The following is a 22,994-nucleotide window of genomic DNA, read 5'->3' on the forward strand; positions in this document are numbered from 1 at the left end:
CCTTCCCCTTCCTTGTCCTTATCCTCCTCTTCCTCCTCCTGTCTCCATCTTCCTTCCTTCTTTCTCCTTCTCCTTCCTTCTCCTTCTCCTTCTTCTCCTCTCCCTCTCCTCTTCCTCTCCTTCCTCCTTCTGTCTCCATCTTCCTTCCTTCCTTCTCCTTCTTTCTCCTCCTCCTGCTCCTCCTCCTGCTCCTCCCCACCCCCCACTCACTTCCTCCCTCTCCTCCACTTCAGGAGAGAAATGGAGCTATAGATGGCACCTACAAAGGCCAGACCATGTTGCTCTGGGTTCCACCACAAATGCGCGCACAACAAAAGCGTGCCTGACTAAACCGCGGTGTCTAAAGCGCGGTGACAAAACCGCGTGACGACTGAGCGACTAATTAGCCCTAAAGCGCGCCGACAAAAGCGCACCGACAGAAGCGCACTGTAACGTAACCCTAAACCTAACCATCAACCTAACTGTAAATTTTACCTTAAATGAAATCGCGCTTCTGTCGGCGCGCTTTTGAAATTGCGGTTTTAGCGCCGTGGTGTTGTCGGCACGCTTATGACATTCGCGCTTTTGACGGGTCACGGTTGCTCTGTGGCTGAGCCACCTGATAATGCCAGTATAGGGAGTTGTCAAGTGATGCCACCTGTTCCATGGTGCCTGTTGACCTTCTCGTCCTCTACAGCTCTGGTTCCTCTGGGCATACTGGGAAGCGTCCAGTATACAGTCTCCAGCCTTCCGTTGGTCACCGGACATTTCCTGGAAATTGATTTAAACGTAAGTCTTCAATGTGAGTTTATTCTGCCACGTTGCTTCAGCTGCCTTCTGGTGCCACCCACAAGGCCCAAGAAGAACTGGTCTTCTTCATCGGTCATTTTTTTCGTCAGTGCCGTTGTAACTTCGAACGGACACTAAACGAACTGCTGTAAGTCAAGGACAACCTGTACTAGCTTTCTAACTGACCCATTTAAGCTGATTGGGCAAATACACCCAGGGGATTTTGATGGGCAAGATTTACAGGTGTGGTGGCCGTGGCAAAAACCCAACTCTCTGACAAAGACCTCCAAGTAGTTTACACTGGTGGTAACCCACACGGAAGATGTTTACGTTGATATTTGAGAAGAAGGAGAAGCCGTGATAGATAGCGGGAGAACAGAAATATTATTATTATTATTTTGCAATCCAAAGTTGAAGTGAAGATCACATTACTGAGAACGGGGATGTGGTTTGCTCTGAGGAGGGCAGGTGTGTTGTCCTAAATACGGGTCCCCACCCAGGTGAGCCTCCTCCTCTGGTCTCTCCTGCCAGGAGAAGAGCAACTTTGGCCCTGTGGAATGAGCTACCCCCAGAGATCCGGGCCCTGCCCACTCTCATGGCCTTTCACAAAGCCATTAAAACCTGGCTTTTCCGGCAGGCCTGGGGCTGTTGACCCCTTGATTGAGGTCCAGCCCCCCATTTATTGGGTGTTTGTTGTGTTTCCCTTTTTAACCTTGTTGTGTCCCATTGTTTTTAAAAATTCTTTTTAACTTTTTTTCATTTCTGTAAGCTGCCCAGAGTTCTTCGGGATTGGGCAGCATAGAAATTCAATAAATGAAATGAAATGTAAATGAAATGAACTTTTCACGTGATCGGACAAAATTTCAGGAGGAGGATCATTGCAAATTGGGAAGTCCGGCCGAAGTCTTTCGGCTTTTGTAGAGAAGATGGGATCTTTCTGTTTATTTGTTTGTCTGTTTGTTTGGTCCCGCCTTTATTATTTTTAGAAACAACTCAAGGGGGTAAATATAATCCAGGCACCTTCCTCCTTTTGCCATAACAACAACCCTGTAAGGTGGATTGGGTTGAGAGAGAGAGAGGGACAGGCCCCCAAATCACCCAGCTGGCTTTCATGCCAAGGTGGGACTAGAATTCACCATCTCCTGGTGATTGGCCCAAAGTCACCCAGTCGGCTCTCATGCCTAAAGTGGGACTAGAATTCATTGTCTCCTGGTGATTGGCCCAAAGTCACCCAGCTGGCTCTCATAATGAAGGCAGAACTAGAACTCACTGTCTCCTAGTGATTGGCCCGAAGTCACCCAGTCGGCTCTCATGCCTAAAGTGGGACTAGAATTCACCGTCTCCTGGTGATTGGCTCAAAGTCACCTAGCCAGCTTTCATGCCTAAGGCAGGACTAGAATTCACCGTCTCCTGGTGATTGGCCCAAAGTCACCCAGTTGGCTGTCATGCCTAAAGTGGGACTAGAATTCATTGTCTCCTGGTGATTGGCCCAAAGTCACCCAGCTGGCTCTCATGACGAAGGCAGAACTAGAATTCACCGTCTCCTAGTGATTGGCCCAAAGTCACCCAGTCGGCTCTCATGCCTAAAGTGGGACTAGAATTCATTGTCTCCTGGTGATTGGCCCAAAGTCACCCAGCTGGCTCTCATAATGAAGGCAGAACTAGAACTCACTGTCTCCTAGTGATTGGCCCGAAGTCACCCAGTCGGCTCTCATGCCTAAAGTGGGACTAGAATTCACCGTCTCCTGGTGATTGGCTCAAAGTCACCTAGCCAGCTTTCATGCCTAAGGCAGGACTAGAATTCACCGTCTCCTGGTGATTGGCCCAAAGTCACCCAGTTGGCTGTCATGCCTAAAGTGGGACTAGAATTCATTGTCTCCTGGTGATTGGCCCAAAGTCACCCAGCTGGCTCTCATGACGAAGGCAGAACTAGAATTCACCGTCTCCTAGTGATTGGCCCAAAGTCACCCAGTCGGCTCTCATGCCTAAAGTGGGACTAGAATTCATTGTCTCCTGGTGATTGGCCCAAAGTCACCCAGCTGGCTCTCATAATGAAGGCAGAACTAGAACTCACTGTCTCCTAGTGATTGGCCCGAAGTCACTCAGCTGGTTCTCATGACGAAGGCAGAATTCACCATCTCTTAGTGATTGGCCCAAAGTCACCTAGCCAGCTTTCATGCTTAAGGCAGGACTAGAACTCACCGTCTCCTGGTGATTGCCCCAAAGTCACCCAGTCGGCTCTCATGATGAAGGCAGAACTAGAACTCACCATCTCTTAGTGATTGGCCCAAAGTCACCTAGCCAGCTTTCATGCCTAAGGCAGGACTAGAACTCACCGTCTCCTGGTGATTGCCCCAAAGTCACCTAGTCGGTTCTCATGCCTAAAGTGGGACTAGAACTCTTCGCCTCCTGGTGAAGGCCGTCAAACAGCCATTGGAACTCGAAATAAGGGAGGTTCCGCTTGAACGGTGGCTAAGTGAGCAATCATACAATGTGGGATGCCACACATACTGTGAGTTGTGAGGGTTTGGTCAGAGTAATGCAAAAAACGAACCAAATGTGTATAAATAATACATGTGATTTTTTTAAAACAAAAAAAAAAAAAACTGTTTAAATCAGCCACGGTTTCATTCGCCTGGCGTCTCCACTGTGGCTTCCACCATGATGTCCATAAGACCGAAGGAGAGAATACAAAGGGAGTCCTCGAATTACGGCCACAAATGAGCCCCAAATTTCAGTTGCAATGTGAGACCGTTGTCAAATGAATCGCCCCACCCCTCCACATTTTACGACCTTTCTTGCTTCCGGTTGCTAAGTGAATCTCTGCAGTTGTTAAGTTAGTCGCACGGTTGTTAAGCGAACCCACCTTCCCCATTGAACCTCATGGGTCCGAAGGTCGCACGAGGGGATCGTGTGACACCCCCCCCCCCCGGAACACTGCAACCGTCATAAATATGAGTCAGTTCGCCAAGCGTCTGAATTCTGACCACGTGACCACGGGAAAGGCTGCCACGGTTGTGTGGAGAAGGATCACAGCCCACTTTTTCCAGTGGCCGTGGGAACTTTGGTCACTAAATGAACCGTTGTAAGTCGAGGAAGACCTGTAATCTGAAAAGGCTCCTCCATCATTTTCTGGGGGTTCACCACTGTTTTCCTTCTTCTTCCTAGACTGTGGTGGGCCAAGTCGCCGGCCCCCTCATCGACTACCCCCTGGGCAAGCCGGAATCCCCCCCTCGGCCATCCCGGGTGCCCATGCCACCAATGCCCCCCATGGAAGACACCGCCAACTCTCAGCTGGGACTGTCGGTCAACTTCCTCAGCTCCGTGCTGGGCGTCCTGCAGAAGCAAGGGGCCTTGAACCTTGAACTCACGGATGGGATGGTGAGTTCGCTTGACTCCCGATGTATTCCAAGACTCGATAGGGCGGCCTTTATCAAGGCTGTTGGTCAGGAAGTCCAAGATTTGGGTAGTCTTCAAGCCACACACAGAAGAAGGTGGCCCCACGGAGCCTTGAAGAATCCAGAACTTCAGCCAAGGGGGATCCTTGGTTCCCAAAGAGGAGATCTCTATGGAGCTTCTCAGTCATCCAGGTCATGGTTGCCCCAAAGGCAACTGGATGTTCTGGTTTTGCTTTGAAGATGTTTTGCTTCTCAGCCAAGAAGCTTCTTCAGCTGAAGAAGCTTCTTGGATGAGGAGCGAAAGATCTTCAAAGCAAAACCGGAAAGTCCAGTTGCCTCTTGAAAAGGATGTTTGGGATTAAAGAGGGGATCTTCTGACTTCTGAATCCTGTAAGCTGGATGCCACTTTGGTTAGCTCCCAATAGTTGGGTGTTGTGGCCCAGCAGGAGCCGTTGGAGCTGCCACCAGATTCCGACAGCGAAGGGAGCTATGAGTCGGCCCTGGAGGATGTGGAGGACCCTGGACAGGGTTCCAACTCTGAGCAGGGCACAGAGAGGCTGGTTGGCCACCAGGAGGCGCCTGAGCCTTGGACCAGTGGGGAGGAGACAAGGGAGAGTGATCAGGACATCAGCAGTGAGGAGGAGCCAAGGGAGTTGTTCCTAGATGCCCGGCACCGGAGAACTAATAGGCGTAAGGAACAATTACGCAGTTACAGGAGATAATTGCACTCAGCTGGTGGTAATTAGGCTCTTCTCCAGACTATAAAAGGAATGCTTGTGCACACGCCTCTCTTGCAGAAGTCAACACATTAACTAATGTTGGAGAACAATATTGTGAGCTTGGCAGGCTGGATTGCTGCCAAGGCTTATCTGTGCTGGATTGCTGCCAAGGACCTATCTTATCAGAGGAAAGGGGCTAAAGTTTGGAGCACGGGTGGAGACGAAAGCCCTTGTAGCAAGAAATAAATAATGCACCACAATTATTTGTGTACAATCATTGATTTATTGTGTTTCCTTCTGCCAGTATCCTGAGCTTCCTCCTCTGATGACCTCGACTCTGGGGGCCCTGATTCCGGCGGTAAGTCTCCTCCGCTTTGTGGGGAAATGGAAATAAAGCCATGCTTTTTAAGACCTTAGCTGGGCATTGATGTGCGTGAATAGCTTGCACCGTGTCCTTCCTATTGTACCTCCTAACCTCTGGCTCAGCAGTTGCGCCTGTGAGTGGGATGAGGTGTCCCACAAGAGGCTCTGGCCATGTTGGGGTGGGGGGGCATTTGGTAGCTCCTTGGTTGGGGGCTTGGATATATGTTTCAACCCTGACAATAAGCAGAGAGCAGAGCCCTTCCTTTCTAGCCGTGATAACGTTACTTAGTCGGGCAACGAAATGTCTGCGAGGAAGCAACGAAGTTTCTCCTTCTCCTCCTCTCAAACCCCTCTTCCCTTCTGAAATGATGATGTTACCTAGTGGGTCATGAAAGGTCTGCCAGAAACCCCCACATGCTCCTCCTCCTCCTCCTCCTCCTCCCCACAACCCCCTCCCTTCTGAAATGATGATGTTAGCGTTTTGGATCATGATACATCTGCAAGAAAACCCCACAATCCTGTTCTTCCTCCTCTTTCTCCTCTTCCTCCTCCTCCTCCTCCTCCTCTTCCCCCTCCCCCTAGCCTTTCTCCTCCTCCTCCCTACAACCCCCCCCTTCTGAAATGATGATGTTACCTAGTTGGGTCATGAAAGGTCTGCCAGAAACCCCCACATGCTCCTCCTCCTCCTCCTCCTCCTCCTCCTCCTCCTCCTCCTCCTCCTCCCCCTAGCCTTCCTCCTCCTCCTCCTCCACACAACCCCCTCCCTTCTGAAATGATGATGTTAGCGATTTGGATCATGAAACATCTGCAAGAAAACCCCACAATCCTGTTCTTCCTCTGCCTCCTCCTCCCTCCACAATCCCCCCTCCCTTCTAGCACTGATGATGTTCCCTAGTTGGGTCATGATACATCTGCAAGAAAACAACCAAGCTTAGAGAGCATCAAGGACCCCACAGTCCTCCTCTTCCTCCTCTTCCTCATCCTCGTCTTTTTCTCCTTCCTCCTCCTCCACACTGGTGGTATTACCTAGGGTCATGAACTGTCTGCCAGAAACCCACCAAGCTCAGAAAGCATCTGGGACCCTACAGTCCTCCCCTTCCTCCTCTTCCTCATCCTCGTCTTCCTCATCTTCCTCTTCCTCCTCCGCACTGATGGGTACTACCTAGTTGGGTCACGAAACGTCTGCCAGAAACCCACCGAGCTCAGAGAGCACCAGGGACCCCAGACGTAATCCCGAGCTGCAGAAGATTCATCTCCTAATCTTACCTCTTTTCTCCCGGGGGGGGGGGGATCCCCAGATCTTCCAGAAGTTCCCCGAGCCTCGTCCCCTCCTGCTGAAGGTCTCGGTCTCCGAGGCTCCCATCGTGAAGCTGAAGAAAGACATGGGGTTGATTCAACTTCAAGCCACTGCAGAAATCTTGGCCACGGAGCCCGGTGGTGCGGAGAAGAATCTCTGCGTGGTGAACATTGTGAGTAGGGAAAGATGATGGTGGCATTCCGGGAACTGTTTTTCCTGATGTGGGAGTGGAGGAGGGGCAGGCCAAGTGACTCCCTTTTACAACATAGTCTTTATAAAATATTTTTTTAAATCAAATTTATTGGCTGCCCATCCCACCCCAGGGTCATACAGTATCATTGTTCTGACCGAGGCTTCCTGAGACAGAAAAAAGCACACGCTTAGTCCCCCCAAAACCCTCTTTTTTATTTCAAAGTCTGCGAATTATGTTCATTCCCAAATAGTTTGTAAAGAGTCCTACAGAAGTCTGCCAAAGTCTTTCGGGATAAGGCTGATAAAGCACCCAGCTTTACTTTCCTTGAAAGGCTGCCAAAGGCCTAATTGGCAGTTAGCTTTGCAAGGCCACCCGGAGCACAGAGTCAGAACGGAGCTTCAGAAGGTAAACTGACCAGCACGAACCAAGTTGCTTCCTGCAAATGTTCATGTGCCATTGCTCCTCCTTTACGTCCTATGGGAGGGGCCAATCACCTTACATCAGCCTTACTCCCGAGTCGTCCTTTCTGTCTTAGCTGTTCTTGCCTTCTGGCAGCTCTGCGCACTGGGAACAGGGGGAACCTGTTCCTCTGCCTCGTTGATGTCCAAATCTGGAGGCTCCGGAGGCAGCACATAACTCCCAGATGGCCCTGGCCCCCTCTCTGCCTCTGACGCAGAGCCCTCCTCCGAGCCTCCCCCAGACTCCAGGACTGGCCCATCGTCCTCCCCAACCTCCTCACTCTCCGAATCGGCTGCCAGCTCCCCTGGCCACTGGCAGGCCACAACAAATATTCAGCTTGTTTGTTGAAAACAAAACTTAAAGATCTCAGCACTTGTTCTAAGGATCGCTCCCCAAAAATAAAACTAATCAAAATTTATGACCGTCATCCCCTGAAGAGGAGAATATATAAACACAACAATGGATAGAGTGGATGGAGAGAGGAGTAGAAGGAAAGATAGGAAGGAGAGGAGAAAGGAGAGGAATAGGAGAAAGGGAAAGGCAGAGGAAGAATGGGAGGGAATGTAAGAGTAGGAAAGAGGGGAGGAATGGGAAGAAGAGGGGAAGGGTAAAGGGGAGGAAGGGGAAGGAGAGAAGGGAAAGGAGAGGAGGAAGGAAGGAAGGAAGGAGAGAAGAAAGAGAAGAAAGGGGGGTAGGAAGGAGGGAGAGAAAGAGGGAGGGAAGCAAGGAGGGAAGGAAGGAGGGAAGGAAGGAGAGGAGAGAAGGAAGGAGGGAAGGAAGGAGGGAATGTAGGAGAGAAGGAAGGGGGGAAGGAAGGAGAGAAGGAGAGAAGAAAGGAGGGAAGGAAGGAAGGAGGGAAGGAAGGGGAGTAGGAGAGAAGAAACGAGGGAAGGAAAGAGGGAGGGAGGGAAGAAGAAGTAGGACCGTTGTAAGATAAGATGGATCTAGGGGATGTTAAGAAAGCAATCTTCAAGTATATTGTCAACTGTAGGGAAAAATTGTTATAAATGCATATTATTAATAACAGTTATGAGATCATATAATTGTGAATGTATATATGAAATTGATAAAATAAATTTTTTTAAAAAATTTATGACCGTGTTGGGCAAACTCCATTATAGCCATAACACGAGGACGTGCTACCACAGCATTCTAGTCTGCCTAAATTTCACGCTAGCCGGATTGCCCTCCAAAGGCCTGCTTCTGTGTACAGCCGGTCCTCGACTTACGACCGCAATCGAGTCCAAAACCAGTGTGAGACAGTTACTAAGTGAATTTTGCCCCGTTTTAGGACTTTTCTCACCACAGTTGTTAAGCGAATCGCTGCGGTGGTTAAAGTTATTCACATGGTCGTTAAGTGAATCTGGCTTCTCCCACGGGCTTGTCAGAAGGTCGCAAAAAGGGGACCACATGACCCCGGGACACTGCGGCCGTCATAAATACGAGTCGGGCGCTAAGCGTCTCAATTTTGGATCACGCGACTGTGGGGATGCTGCCACGGCCCTAAGCCCCGTTTTCCATGTGCCGCTGTAGCTTCGAATGGTCACTAAACAAAGCACTACTTGTACATCTTATTCCTGCACACTTAAGGCCAAAATTGCCGACTTTGGGGAGGCGGGAAACACACAATAAAAGTGTGGGATTTTTTGGAAAAAGCACCTTTGTGATATTGTCAGAATGTGTCGGATTTTTGTGATTCTAGGAAGCTTCTTTGCTGGCCAAATTCTCCGTCGAAGACAACAAGCTCAAAATCAGTGCTCAACTCGACAAGTAAGTTAAGGCATTTGTCATGATTTCCCATTCTCTCTGCCATTTTTGTTTTAAAAAAACGAGTGGTTTTCATTGGATTTTCTCTGGCAGCTGTTTTAACTTTTAAATTTTCTACTTTTTCTTTAAATAAAGTAGTGGCCCCTCCGAGGATGACTTGGGGGAAGGGGGGGGGGGCGTCCAACTTCTCCCCTTCCCCCTTTTCTTCTAGGTGGGAGAGAAGCAGCCTGCAACTAAGGAGAAACTTCCTAACAGGGAGGACAATTAACCCGTGGAACAGAAGTTGCCACCAGAATATCTATAGCCATAGCAGTCAGACTTATCTACCGCTTCATGGGGCTTTCAGCCCTCTCTAAGCGGTTTACAGAGTCAGCATATCGCCCCCAACAACAATCCGGGTCCTCATTTCACCCACCTCGGAAGGACGGAAGGCTGAGTCAACCAGGAACGAACTCCTGGCAGTGAGCAGAGTTAACCTGCAATATTGCAGATAGATAGATAGATAGATAGATATAGATAGATAGATAGATAGATAGGTAGGTAGGTAGGTAGGTAGGTAGGTAGGTAGGTAGGTAGGTAGGTAGGTAGGTAGATAGATAGATAGATAGATAGATAGATAGATAGATAGATAGATAGATAGATAGATAGATAGATAGATAGATAGATAGATAAGCATAGCATAGCATAGCAATAGCAGTTAGCAATAGCAGTAGACTTATATACCGCTTCATGGGGCTTTCAGCCCTCTCTAAGCGGTTTACAGAGTCAGCATATCGCCCCCAACAACAATCCGGGTCCTCATTTCACCCACCTCGGAAGGATGGAAGGCTGAGTCAACCCTGAGCCTGGTGAGAATTGAACCGCCGAACTGCAGCTAACAGTCAGCTGAAGTAGCCTGCAGTGCTGCATTTAACCACTGCACCGCCTTGGCTCTCTCCATCCCTGGAGGCTTTGAAGAAGAGGCTGGACAGCCATTTATTCAGGATGGTAGAGAGTTTCCTGCTTGGGCAGGGGCCGGACTAGAAGACCTCCGGTATATAAAAGTTCTTAAGAATGCAATACAAGGGGTCCCTGACCTCCCTCTCTCTCTCCTTCCTTCCTTCCTTCCATGTCATTTCCTTCCTTCCATCCATCATTTCCTCTCTATCCTTCCCTCCCTCCTTTCCTTCCTCCTTCCTTCCTTCCTTCCGACATTTCCTCTATCCTCCCTCCTTCCTTCCCTTCTTCCTTCCTGCCACCTTTCCTCCCTCCCTCCTTCCTTCTTTCCTTCCTTCCGACATTTCCTCTCTCCTTCCTTCCTTCCCTCCTTCCTTCCTATTTTGTTTTTATCCTCCTCCCCCTCTGTCCCTTCCTATTTCATCTCTATCCTCCTTTCTTTCTTTCTTTCTTTTCTTTCTTTCTTTCTTTCTTTCTTTCTTGTTTCTTTCTTTCTTTCTTTCTTCTTTCTTTCTTCCAACTACCTACTTACCTTCCTTCATTTGCTTTCTATCCTCCCTCCCTCCTTCCTTCCCTCCTTCCTCCCTCCCTCTCTCCTTCCTTCCATGTCATTACCTTCCTTCCATCCATCATTTCCTCTCTATCCTTCCCTCCCTCCCTCCTTTCCTCCCTCCTCCCTTCCTTCTTTCCTTCCTTCCAAAATTTCCTCTATCCTCTCTCCTTCCTTCCCTTCTTCCTTCCTGCCTCCCTCCCTCCCTCCTTCCTTCCTATTTTGTTTTTATCCTCCTCCCTTCCTCCCTCTCTCCCTTCCTATTTCATCTCTATCCTCCTTCCTTCCTTCCTTCCTTCCTTCCAACCACCTACTTACCTTCCTTCACTTCCTTTCTACCCTCCCTCCCTCCAAGTCCAACCATCTCGCAGGTGCCCTGCAGATCCCTCCGTCTTCTCATCCCCCTTTCTTTTTGCTCCTGCAGGTCCCGTGTTCAGCTGGTTTCCTCCAACGTTGGGACATTTGACGTAAGAATAGACTTTCGACTCTTTGTTGGGGTGCGGGAAAGGCAGCGCCTCTCTCTGGGAGGAGGAGGAGGGTGGAAGAGGTCAACCTTCATCCTTGATGACCTGATGGGCAGCTGGGGAGACATGGCCAGAGGTTGCCCTCTGCTGGCTCTGGACTTCAGGTTTTGGGTCCTCTGGGCCTCTGGGCTCAGCTGAATCCTTCAGTTGGCAGGAAGTCTCCGCTGCCCCATTGCCAGTTTAATAACCATTTTAATAACTTTAATAGTAAGTTTAATAATAACTCAACGGGAAAAACAGGTGGACTTAACAATAGCAATAGCAGTTAGACTTATATACCGCTTCATAGGGCTTTCAGCCCTCTCTAAGCGGTTTACAGAGTCAGCATATCGCCCCCAACAACAATCCGGGTCCTCATTTCACCCACCTCGGAAGGATGGAAGGCTGAGTCAACCTTGAGCCGGTGAGATTTGAACTGCTGAACTGCAGATAACAGTCAGCTGAAGTGGCCTGCAGTACTGCACTCTAACCACTGCGCCACCTCGGCTCTAACAACTATTTGTAAAGGAAGACCCATCAATCATCCAGGCCAAAAACACCTACAAAGACTTTCTGACTCTCGGCCTAACTAAGATTTTGATTTTGACCCAATAAATGACTTGGATGAGTAACGGAACGTCTTGTTTTTATAAACTTTGGTTCTAATTGCCATGAGTTAACTTTTTGAGATACTTTTGGCCTGGAGGATTGAGTCAACTACCAGTTGAAAGTTCAAGATGTTGCCCCCCACACCCCCAAGTCCACCCCATGGTCCAATCTCCCACTGCCATGGTGGCAGCTTCCCCCCATCCAGTTCCGGTCAGGTGCAGAGGTGCAGAGACAAAGGAGGACCTTGGCTTTCCAGAAAGAATGTTGTTATGGCTACATAGCATCTACCTCCGTAGAATCCCCACTCCCATTTTCCCACAATAGAAAAGGCATGGTAGAAGAATAGAAAGTGTGGCAGGCCAAAAGCCCAAAAGAAAAGATGGCTGCAGGCCTGACAGGTGGGCTCATAACCGTAAACCAAGGGGTATCTCCATGGTCTTCAACCCCCTTTGGATGAGTTGAGGGCATTGAAACGTTTGTCGTCTGGATGCAGGTCTCCCTGATGGAGGGACTGGTGGGCAAGATCTTTGAAGTGGCCTTCCTTCCTGCCATGAACGGTAAGAGAATTCCAGAACTTCTTGGAGGGACTTCAAGTCAGCGTTTCTTTTTTTTTTTTTTTTGGAATATACTTTTTTTATTTTCCATTTTCATAACATAAAATCACATGTATACGATTACATAGCCAATATCCTATTGTATTAAGTAGCAATTACATCAGTTCCTCTTGTCATCAACGCCCAGAAAGATAAAAACCCTTTATTGGCTCTTCTGCTCTCCATACACCTCTTTCTTCTACCTCTCTCCTACCTCCTTTCTTCCCTCCATCACCCTTTTCTGCTCTACTTCCTTTCTCCTTCTCCTCTCTCTACATTCCACTCCTCCTTCTCCTCCTCATCTTCCCCCCTTCCCCTCTCTCCTATCCCTCTCTTCCTATCTTTCTTCTCTCCTCTGTTTCCCATTCTTCCTCTCATTGGTGTATTTCAGCTTCTGAGCAAACTCCATTCTATGTTGATGGTATTTATGCTTCCATATCAATATACTTAACATATTAGATCTTCTGCTCTCCATACACCTCTTTCTTCTACCTCTCTCCTACCTCCTTTCTTCCCTCCATCATCCTTTTCTACTCTACTTCCCCTTCCTTTCTCCTTCTCCTCTCTCTTCATTCCACTCCTCCTTATCCTCCTCATCTTCCTCCTTTACCCTCTCTCCTATCCCTCTCTTCCTATCTTTCTTCTCTCCTCTGTTTCCCACTCTTCCTCTCATTGGTGTCTTTCCGCTTCTGAGCAACAACCTAATTAAATGGATCCTCCATGAACCTATCTAGACCAAAATGCCTTCAGGTGAACAGAAGGGCCATTTCCCACATGCAAGCTGGACCTTTAAAGACTTCGGGTTGTGTGAGTGGCTTTCCCCAGCGTCCTGGGAAGAGGAGAAGGACAGGATTTAAAATCCCCCGTTCTGAAAACATAAATTTCAGCCCTTAACGCTGATGCCCCTGCCATCTTTCGAAGGCCCATAAATCCTTTGGTTGGAGAGGATCCAGACAGGAGGTCATTATTAATGTTTCATAGGTAGCCAAGTTGTGAGGTCTCCCTCTGGGGGAAGGTGGGCCTTAAATTGATGGCTCTTCGAGAGGACCACAACAGTGGAGATTTTCAGGTGGCAAAGAAATGGATCCCCTTGGCAGCTAGGGAGAAATGCCCCCAGGCCTCACCCACTGGGCCAAAGGCTTGCCACATAAGACATTGCAAAAGGAAGAATTTATTTGAGGCACAGCAGAGGCCGTGGGATGGGGGTGGGGGGAGAGAAGGAAGTCAAAACTCCCTGTTTGCTTTTGAGCTTAGAAACCTGATCCGGTTTTTGTCTCTGGCTGCAGAGATCTTGGGCGGAGGGGTCCCCCTCCCCAAACTCCTGAACATCGATTTCAACAACGCTTCAGTCGATGTCATCGAAGTAAGTGCTACAGGAGGAAGTAGGTGATGTATATGTGAGGGAGGGGGAGGGAGAGAGGGAGGGGGAAGGAGGGAGAGGGGGAGAGAGGGAATGAGAGAAAAGGAGGGAGGGAGAGAGAGAGGGAGAGGGTGGGGGAGGGAGAGAAAGAGGGAGAGGGGGAGAGGGGAGGGAGAGAGAGGGGGGCGGGGAGGGAAGGAGGAAGGAAGGGGATAGAGGAGGGAGAGAGAGGGAGGGAGAGAGAGAGGAGGGATGGTAGGGAGGAAGAAAGAGTGAGAGAAGGAGGGAGAGGGGAAGGGAGGGAGAGAGGGAGGGAGGGAAGGAGGGCGAAACGGGGGGAGAGAGGGGGAGGGAGAGAGAGGGAGGGAGGGACGGGAGAGAGAGAGGGGGAGGGAGAGAGGGAAGGAGGGAGGGAGAGGGGAGGGGAGGGAGGGAGAGAGGGGGAGGGAGGGAGGGAAGGAGGGAGGGAGAGGGGAGGGGAGGGAGGGAGAGAGGGGGAGGGAGGGGAGGGAGGAAGAAAGAGTGAGGGAAGGAGGGAGAGGGGAGGGGATGGAGAGAGGGAGGGAGGGAAGGAGGGAAGGAGAGGGGGAGGGAGAGAGAGAGGGAGGGAGGGAAGGAGGGAGAGGGGAGGGGAGGGGAGGGAGGGAGAGAGGGGGAGGGAGAGATAGAGAAGGAGGGAGGAGGGAAGGGAGAGAGAGAAAAGAAGTGAATGGTGGGGAGAGTTAGAGGGTCAAGATGTCCAATTGTCAGAACCTTTCATTGCTTTCTGGAAGACTTAATTGAAGACTAAAAGGTCTCAGTTCTTTTTGGCCATCATCATTGGTCAGTTTGTGGTTACCATCATTTATGCATTTCTGGCCACCATTATTGGTTTGGTGGCCTAGAGGGGGAGTTCTGGCCTCACACTCAGGAGGTTGTGAGAGTTCGATCCCTGGTAGAGGCGGATATTTTTCTCTCTCTGGGCACAATGAGAATGTATCTGCTGAAGAAAACTCTGCTCTGGCAACAGGAAGGGCATCTGGCCAGTAAACACTCAGCTCCATTGAGTTGCCCCAACTCCACCCTGCAAGGGATTATGGGGTTGTTAAATGATCATTGCTGCACTATTGTGGTCGCCACTGTTGGTGCTTTGTGGTCGCCACTGTTGGTGCATTTGTGGCCACTATAATTGGTCTGTTTGTGGCCACCACCATCGGTACATTTTGTGGCCACCAACATTGTTGCGTTAGAAAGGAAGACCACAAATTTTATGAGCCAATCTTCCGAACTTTTCGCGGAATGGCTTAGCAGACTGGTAGGAAACCCCAAGTTCTTGAGACCCTTCCCAGGTTTGGGGGATGTGGGTGCAGTGGGAAAGGATCCCAAGCATCCCGGGTGGCGTCAGAAGACCATTCCTCCAAATTCCTAGGCAGGATGATATCCCCCCTCCCCCCACCACCGGTGAAAGTTGCAAGAAGAAGGGACCACAATACGGGAGTTCATCCATTGGGGTCTGTTTTGCTCAGGATCTGCTGGTGTTGTCTGCGTAAGAGAAGACCTCGGTGGAGGACAACGATGGAGGAGGAGGAGGAGGAGGAGGAGGACGAGGAGGAGGAGGAGGAGGAGAAGAAGAAGCAAGTTTCTTGTAGCAGGATCCGTCCTTCCCCTTACTCATCACACACACAGCTTTGAGTTTCTCCTTCTTTCCGGACAAAAGGAAGCCACAAAACTTCCTAACTTTGTACGCAGGAAGACAAGGAGTCGCTTCTCCAGAAGGGACGATGGTGGCCTTTTGAGCTGTCCTCACAAGGCCTCTCCACACAGCTTTGTCGTACCCAAGCGGGTGTGGACCAGGCCATCCCTGAACCAACACACACACACACACACAGCCAACAAAGTTGCGTTTCTCACCGTTTTAATAAAAGCTTCTGATTTCACTGCACTTCGAGTCTGTAGTCTTTAAAAGATCGTCGGCCGTTGGGAAAGAGGGTGGAGGAATCGTCCTTCCAGGCAGTCCCCAACTTACAACAACTCGCTTAGTCACTATTCGAAGTTACGACGGTGCCAAAAAAAGTGACCTAGAACTGGTGTTTTCAGCCTTATGACCGTTGCAGCATCCCCGTGGTCAAAATGTAGACATAAATACGATTTTATGACGGTTGCAGCGTCCTGGGGGGAGGGGGTTTGAGTCACATGATCCCCTTTTGCAACCTTCTGGCAAGCAAACTGAATGGGGATTCACTGAACAACTCATCAACTGCAGTGATTCACTTAACCCTAAGTGCTATTGCTGTTTTCCTTCCTTCCTTCCTTCCTTTACTCCCAGTGGTTAGAATATACCATATTTTTTTGGAGTATAAGACGCACCTTTCCCCCCCCCCCCAACCAAAAAAAGCGGGTGAAAATTTGGGTGCGTCTTATACACCGAAGGTAGCCCCACCCACCCACCGCCTCCCATCCTTTGGCCTCTGCCTCCCAGCAATTTACCTCTTTGCAGCAAACGGGGGGGGGGGAATGGGGCTTGCTGAGGCTTCAATAAGGAATAGCAATCCCTGCAGCCTGAAACAGCTGATGATCGGGAGAAATTGAAAGTGAAACTAGCTGTTTGCTCCACCTGGCAAATTTCTCGTGCTAATCAGGCTGTTTGCTGCCAGGAGGTAAGTCAACAACTATAAATGCCTATAGGATGTTCAAATTGTTAGACTTATTTTTTAAAGACTGGTTTATTATTGTTCTAGACAACTTAACAAAATGAAGAGGCTTTTTTGAAATAAATGCTTGATCTGAAGAGGCCCAGTGCTATTCTTTTAAATAGTAGAGAATAGCAATAGCAATAGCAATAGCAATAGCAGTAGACTTATATACCGCTTTGTAGGGCTTTCAGCCCTCTCTAAGTGGTTTACAGAGAGTCAGCATATTGCCCCCAACAATCTGGGTCCTCATTTTACCCACCTCGGAAGGATGGAAGGCTGAGTCAACCCTGAGCCGGTGAGATTTGAACCGCTGAACTGCTGATCTAGCAGTAGCCTGCAGTGCTACATTTTAACAGCATCTGTAGTCTGAAATATAACACTGAAAACAGTGTTTATTGTCTGCACTGTTTGTTGCAAGGAGGCAAATTGCTGGGAGGAAGAGGCAGATATTTTCCCCTTGTTTTCCTCCCCAAAATCTTGGTGCGTCTTATACTTCGGAGCATCTTATACTCCGAAAAATACGGTAGCATCTCAGGGCCAATTCTTCCAACTGTCAGCAGTTCAGTTCTCAGTGGCTCAAGGTGGACTCAGCCTTCCGTCCTTCCGAGGTGCGTAAAATGAGGACCCAGATTGTTGGAGGCAAGAGGCTGACTCTGTAAACTGCTGAGAGAGGGCCATAAAGCAGTGTGAAGTGCTATTAGCCGTCTCACTTAACAATGCTGGGCTCAATTGTGGTCGTAACTCAAGAAATACATGTAATATATAGATAGGAGAGACAGACAGACAGAGACAGAGAAAGCAAAAAGAGAGATGGAGAAAGAAACAGAGAAAGAGACAGAGAGAGCGACGGAGAGATAGATGGACAGACAGAGATAGAGAAAGAGAGAGACAGAGATAGAAAGACAGAGAGACAGACAGAGAACAACGAAGAGATAGACAGACAGAGACAGAGAAAGAGAGTGACAGAGATAGAAAGAGACAGAGAGACAGACAGAGAGCGACGGAGAGATAGACAGACAGAGAAAGAGAGAGACAGAGATAGAAAGAGACAGAGAGACAGACAGAGAGCAATGGAGAGATAGACAGACAGAGATAGAGAAAGAGAGAGACAGAGAAAGAGACAGAGAGACAGACAGAGAGCGATGGAGAGATAGATAGACAGAGATAGAGAAAGAGAGTGACAGAGATAGAAAAAGACAGAGAGACAGACAGAGAACGACGAAGAGATAGATAGACAGAGAGAAAGAGAGAGACAGAGAGAAAGAGACAGAGACAGACAGAGGGGGACGGAGAGATAGATAGACAGAGATAGAGAAAGAGAGAGCCAGAGAAAGAGACAGAGAGACAGACAGAGAGCGATGGAGAGATAGATAGACAGAGATAGAGAAAGAGAGTGACAGAGAAAGAGACAGAGAGACAGACAGAGAGCGATGGAGAGATAGATAGACAGAGAAAGAGAGTGACAGAGATAGAAAAAGACAGAGAGACAGACAGAGAACGATGGAGAGATAGATAGACAGAGATAGAGAAAGAGAGTGACAGAGAAAGAGACAGAGAGACAGACAGAGAGCGATGGAGAGATAGATAGACAGAGATAGAGAAAGAGAGTGACAGAGAAAGAGACAGAGAGACAGACAGAGAGCGATGGAGAGATAGATGGACAGATAGCGATAGAGAAAGAGATAGACAGAGATAGACAGAGATAGAAAGAGACAGAGAGACAGACAGAGAACGACGGAGAGATAGATAGACAGACAGAGATAGAGAGAGAGAGATAGAAAGAGACAGAGAGACAGACAGAGAGAGACAGAGCGATAGACAGACAGACAGAGATAAAGAGAGAGACAGAAAGAGAGAGACAGAGTAAGAGACAGAGAATAATTCATTTTAAGTCAAGGACTATTTGTATTCTAAGAAATGAGATTGTTCTTCCTTCTTTCCAACTCCTCCAATGTCCCAAAGGTGCTTTTTCAGGAGGCAAGTGGGCTTTTTTTGGGGGGTGGTGGTGGTGGTGTTTCCCTTGAAGAGGAGAAGCGAAAGGCCTTCAAAATAGAAAAAGAAAACCCAGGGAGTCCGGTTGCCTCTTGGGGAAAAAAAGCACCTTTGGGACCACCCTGATCTCCCCTCCCTCGGAGGGCCACCCAAGGGCCCGTGTCCCCCTACTTCCATCCGTTAGCTTAAGAAAGCACCCGGTGGGAGAGCAAAACAGGGCAGGGCTGCGCATTCGTTCTGCTCCAGTTTGCAGGAGGAAGGAACGGAGGCTTCCCACCCTGGAGGCCCAACTTCTAAGGTCTTCTCGGAAACCCGGCCCCAAATCAAACAATGGAAAGGCTCGAGCGTTTCCCACCCAGCTCCTCTTGAGGGCTTACGTGCAGATTTTGGGGCCATCCAAAGGAGCCTCTTGACTTTTGCATTTTCTTCCGCTTCCTTACAACACGGTTTTTGTTCTGCCTTAATTGAGATCAAATATTTGCCCAGATATCTTCTTTCTACTCCTCAAGAGGGCTCCCACCTGACTCCCCGGGGTTGCATCAGAGGCAGAGCAACTTTCGACTTGGAACAGAGAGGTGTGGGTTGGCTCTCAAAGGCCCCGTTTCAGATGAGGTCAATCGGGACAGAGCTGGAAAGGGACCGTGGAGGCCTTCTAGTCCAACCCTCTGCTGAAGCAGGAGCCCCTGTACTCTTCCAGACAAGTGGCTGCCCAGTCTCTTCTTAAAACCTGCATTCACAACTTCTGGTGGCAAGCAGTTCCACTGGTTAATTGTCCCCATTGTTAGGAAATTTCTCCTGAGTTCTAAGTTGCTTTTCTCCTTGATGAGTTTCTTCTCCTGCCTTCTGGTGCCTTGGAGAATAGGTTGAGCCCCTCCTCTTTGCAGAAGCCCCTCAGATATTGGAGATGAGGTTACCTTAGAACAAGAATCCAAGGAAGAAGCACAGAAGGATCCCACCTCATCTTTTATGGCCCCCCAGATAGACCCCATTTCTCTTCCTTTATGCTGGCCTATCTTGGAGGCACCGTGATGGTAAAAACAGCCACAAGATTCTGGCAGTTTCTTTCTTTCTTTCCTTCCTTTCTTTCTTTCTTTCTTTCTTTCTTTCTCCCTTCTTCCTTCTTTCTTTCCTTTCTTCCTTCCTTCTTTCCCTTCTTGCTCCCTGCCTTCCTTCCATCCCTCCTTGCTTCTTTCCTTTCCTTCTTTCTCTCTTCTTCCTTCCTTCCATCCTTTTTCTTTCTTTCCTTCTCTCTTTCTCTCACTCTATTCTTCCTTCCATCCTTCCATCCATCCTCCCATCTTTCCTTCCTTCTTTCCTTCCTTTCTCTCTCTTCTTCCTTCCTTCCTTCGTCTTTCTTTCTTTCCTCTCTCTCTCTCTCTCTCTCACTCTCTCACTCACTCTCTTCTTCCTTCCATCCTTTCATCCATCCCCCTTTCCTTCCTCCCTCCCTCCCTTCTTTCTTTCTTTCTTTCTTTCTTTCTTTCTTTCTTTCTTTCTTTCTTTCTTTCTTCTTTCTTTCTTTCTTTCTTTCTTTCGTCATTGGCCAAGTGTGATTGGACACGCAAGGAATTTGTCTCTGCTGCATAAATTCACAGCGTACCTATAAACATCAGGTAAATCGGTCATAGATCATAAATCATCGTTACAGTCATTAATCATGTTTTGAACGATTTTAACCTACGATTAATGATTAATATACATTTGACAAATAAAAAACAACAACAGGAGAAGATAGTAGGAAAGATGAGAAGATGAGAAAAGACGAGAAATGAGAGAGTTCTGTGGAAATTTGTTGTTTGGCAGAATGATAGCACACGGGGGGGGTGGGGGTGGAGAACTCGCTTTATGCCTAGCTGTCTTGGTGTGCAATGCCCTAGAGCATTTTTGAGGGTGGGAGTTGAAACGATTGATGTCCAGGATGAGTGGGGTCTGTAGATATTTTCTCGCCCCTCTTTTTGACTCCTGCAGTGTCCAGGTCCTCGGTGGAAGGCAGGTTGGCAGCCAATGTTTTTTCTGCCGTTCTAATTATCCCTTAGAAGGATGCGGTGGCTCAGTGGCTAAGACGCTGAGCTTGTCGATCAGAAAGCTCGGCAGTTTGGCGGTTGGAATCCCTAGCATCGCGTAACGGAGTGAGCTCCCGTGACTTGTCCCAGCTTCTGCCAACCTAGCACATCAAAAATGCAAGTAGAAAAACAGGAACCACGTTTGGTGGGAAGGGAACAGCGTTCCGTGCGCCTTTGGCGTTGAGTCATGCCGGCCACATGACCACAGAGACGTCTTCGGACAGCCCTGGCTCTTTGGCTTTGAAACAGAGATGAGCAGCACCCCCTAGAGTCAGGAACGACTAGCACATACTATATGTGTGAGGGGAATCTTTACCTTAATTATCCTCTGAAGTCTCTGTCTGTCTTGTTGAGTTGCAGAGCCAAACCAGACAGTTATGGAGGTGCAGATGACAGACTCAATAATGAAATGCATTTGAATATAATTCTACAGACTCAATCCTTCCTCTGCAGAACAGAATCAGCAGCTCCTTGGGCAGCCATTCATTCTTTGTTGTGCCTTTTTATCAATGTTAGTTGTCCATGATGGACATGTGACCTGGGGGGAGTGGGGAGCAAGACCTTTGAGTTTTGATTTGGGTGGGGAAAACCCTGGTCCTTCAGAGTCGGGTTTTCGCCAGCTGTGCCAATATTTCATCCCGAATAAAACCAGGCTTTGAGGAAACTCTAGGCCTCTGGGTTTTGATTGCTTTGGGGCTATGAATAGAACCCTGGCAGCATTTCCAAATAAAAAAAAAAATCCCACTTGCTTGATTGATCAATGAAGACGTAGCACTGAATATTCCAGCATGGAACGTTCCAGAAGTCCTCGAAGTCATTCAAGTTGAAATATCAACGACTGGGAGTGCCAACCAAGAAAACATATTTTCATCCATCCATCCATCCATCCATCCATCCGTCCGTCCATCCGTCCGTCCGTCCGTCCGTCCGTGGCTGCTTCTCCTGCTTTCTTAGGGACTCAGAGAGATAAATTTGAGCTTGCCGGCGATGCGTCTGCTCCAGTCTTGTCCCCCCCAAATTTTAGTAGCTTCTCTGGTGAAGCCCCCCTCATCTGGTGGCATCTGCATTGCCTTGGCCCAGCACCAGAGGCTGGCTGGGAAAAAGCCACTCACGGTGAGTTCAGGGGGACCGAGGTGGATCTATGCGCCTAACAGAGCGCGAATCATATAACTCGAAATTTAAAAGAGAACCGGTTCATCCTTGGTAAGTACTTCTGCGGTGGCAATTTGATTTCAGAATGTCTGGCTTCGTTTAATGCAACCCCTTTTTTTTTTACAGATTACAGATTAAGAGAGTTGGAAGGGATCTTGTAGGTCATCGAGTCCACCCACCCACCCCCCCGCCCCGCCCAAGTAGGAGACCCTACACCATTGCAAATTTGGTAAGTTCCCCTTCTATTCCCTCATCTGAGTCATTGATGAAGATATTGAAGAGTCCTGGGCCTAAGATGGAACCTCATGGTACCTCCACTGCTTCCTTCCCTCCATGTAGACGTAGACCCATTAAGGACTACTCATTGAGTACGGTTTGTCAGCCAGTTACGAATCCATCTGGTGGTGATGCTATCTATCCCCCTTTTTTCCAGCTCACCAAGAAGTAGGTTGTGGTCTACTTTAGCAATAGCAATAGCAGTTAGACTTATATACCGCTTCATAGGGCTTTCAGCCCTCTCTAAGCGGTTTACAGAGTCAGCATATCACCCCCAACAACAATCCGGGTCCTCATTTTACCCACCTCGGAAGGATGGAAGGCTGAGTCAACCAGGAACGAACTCCTGGCAGTGAGCAGAGTTAACCTGCAATATTGCAGATAGATAGATAGATAGATAGATAGATAGATAGATAGATAGATAGATAGATAGATAGATAGATAGCAATAGCAGTAGACTTATATACCGCTTCATAGGCCTTTCAGGCCTCTCTAAGCGGTTTACAGAGAGTCAGCATATCGCCCCCAACAATCTGGGTCCTCATTTTACCCACCTCGGAAGGATGGAAGGCTGAGTCAACCCTGAGCCGGTGAGATTTGAACCGCTGACCTGCTGATCTAGCAGTAGCCTGCAGTGCTGCATTTAACCACTGCGCCACCTTGGCTCCTAGATAGATAGATAGATAGATAGATAGATAGATAGATAGATAGATAGATAGATAGATAGATAGATAGATAGATAGATAGCAATAGCAGTTAGACTTATATACCGCTTCATAGGGCTTTCAGCCCTCTCTAAGCGGTTTACAGAGTCAGCATATCGCCCCCAACAATCCGGGTCCTCATTTTACCCACCTCGGAAGGATGGAAGGCTGAGTCAACCTTGAGCCGGTGAGATTTGAACCGCCGAACTGCAGAACTCCAGTCAGCTGAAGTGGCCTGCAGTGCTGCATTTAACCACTGCGCCACCTCGGCATGTACCCGCTGCTCACACAAATGGAGTGCATGCGCTCGCCCGCTGCCTGGAGTGAGGATGCGTGTGTGAGCTCGCCCACCACTTCCTCAGCCCAGTTCCGAACAGTTCAAGGCCAGTAGAGGGCCGTGGGCCAGGGGTTGGGCACCCCTGATCTAGAGTCTCTCCAGGCCAAAATTAGTCGTCCAGCTCAACCATTCTGTTCCATGGAGGTGTCCCGCTATGCTCCCACTCCACCACAAAGGTCCTGCAGGAGAAGGGCAGTCAGGACATACCCAGGGTGAGAACCGCGAACCACAAACACAAAAGCATTTGGTGTGTCCCTGCCTAAGAGATACAGTACCTGCCTCG

At 48.8% G+C, this 22,994-nt stretch overlaps 1 protein-coding gene across 1 annotated transcript in view; it reads left to right on the forward strand.

The window, feature by feature from the left end:
- The window catches only part of LOC116509493, a 28,829-nt gene extending 13,785 nt beyond the window's left edge, over positions 1 to 15,044 (forward strand). Inside the window, exons 11-19 of the mRNA XM_032218642.1 lie at positions 677 to 768; positions 3,937 to 4,149; positions 5,190 to 5,243; positions 6,547 to 6,717; positions 8,900 to 8,967; positions 10,875 to 10,917; positions 12,056 to 12,119; positions 13,442 to 13,518; positions 15,021 to 15,044. Of these exons, the coding sequence (XP_032074533.1) occupies positions 677 to 768; positions 3,937 to 4,149; positions 5,190 to 5,243; positions 6,547 to 6,717; positions 8,900 to 8,967; positions 10,875 to 10,917; positions 12,056 to 12,119; positions 13,442 to 13,518; positions 15,021 to 15,044 (806 nt within the window). The remainder of the gene's footprint in view (positions 1 to 676; positions 769 to 3,936; positions 4,150 to 5,189; positions 5,244 to 6,546; positions 6,718 to 8,899; positions 8,968 to 10,874; positions 10,918 to 12,055; positions 12,120 to 13,441; positions 13,519 to 15,020) is intronic.
- Positions 15,045 to 22,994: the final 7,950 nt, after the last annotated feature.

Source organism: Thamnophis elegans, chromosome 5, assembly GCF_009769535.1.
Source record: "Thamnophis elegans isolate rThaEle1 chromosome 5, rThaEle1.pri, whole genome shotgun sequence".
Lineage (NCBI taxonomy): Eukaryota > Metazoa > Chordata > Lepidosauria > Squamata > Colubridae > Thamnophis > Thamnophis elegans.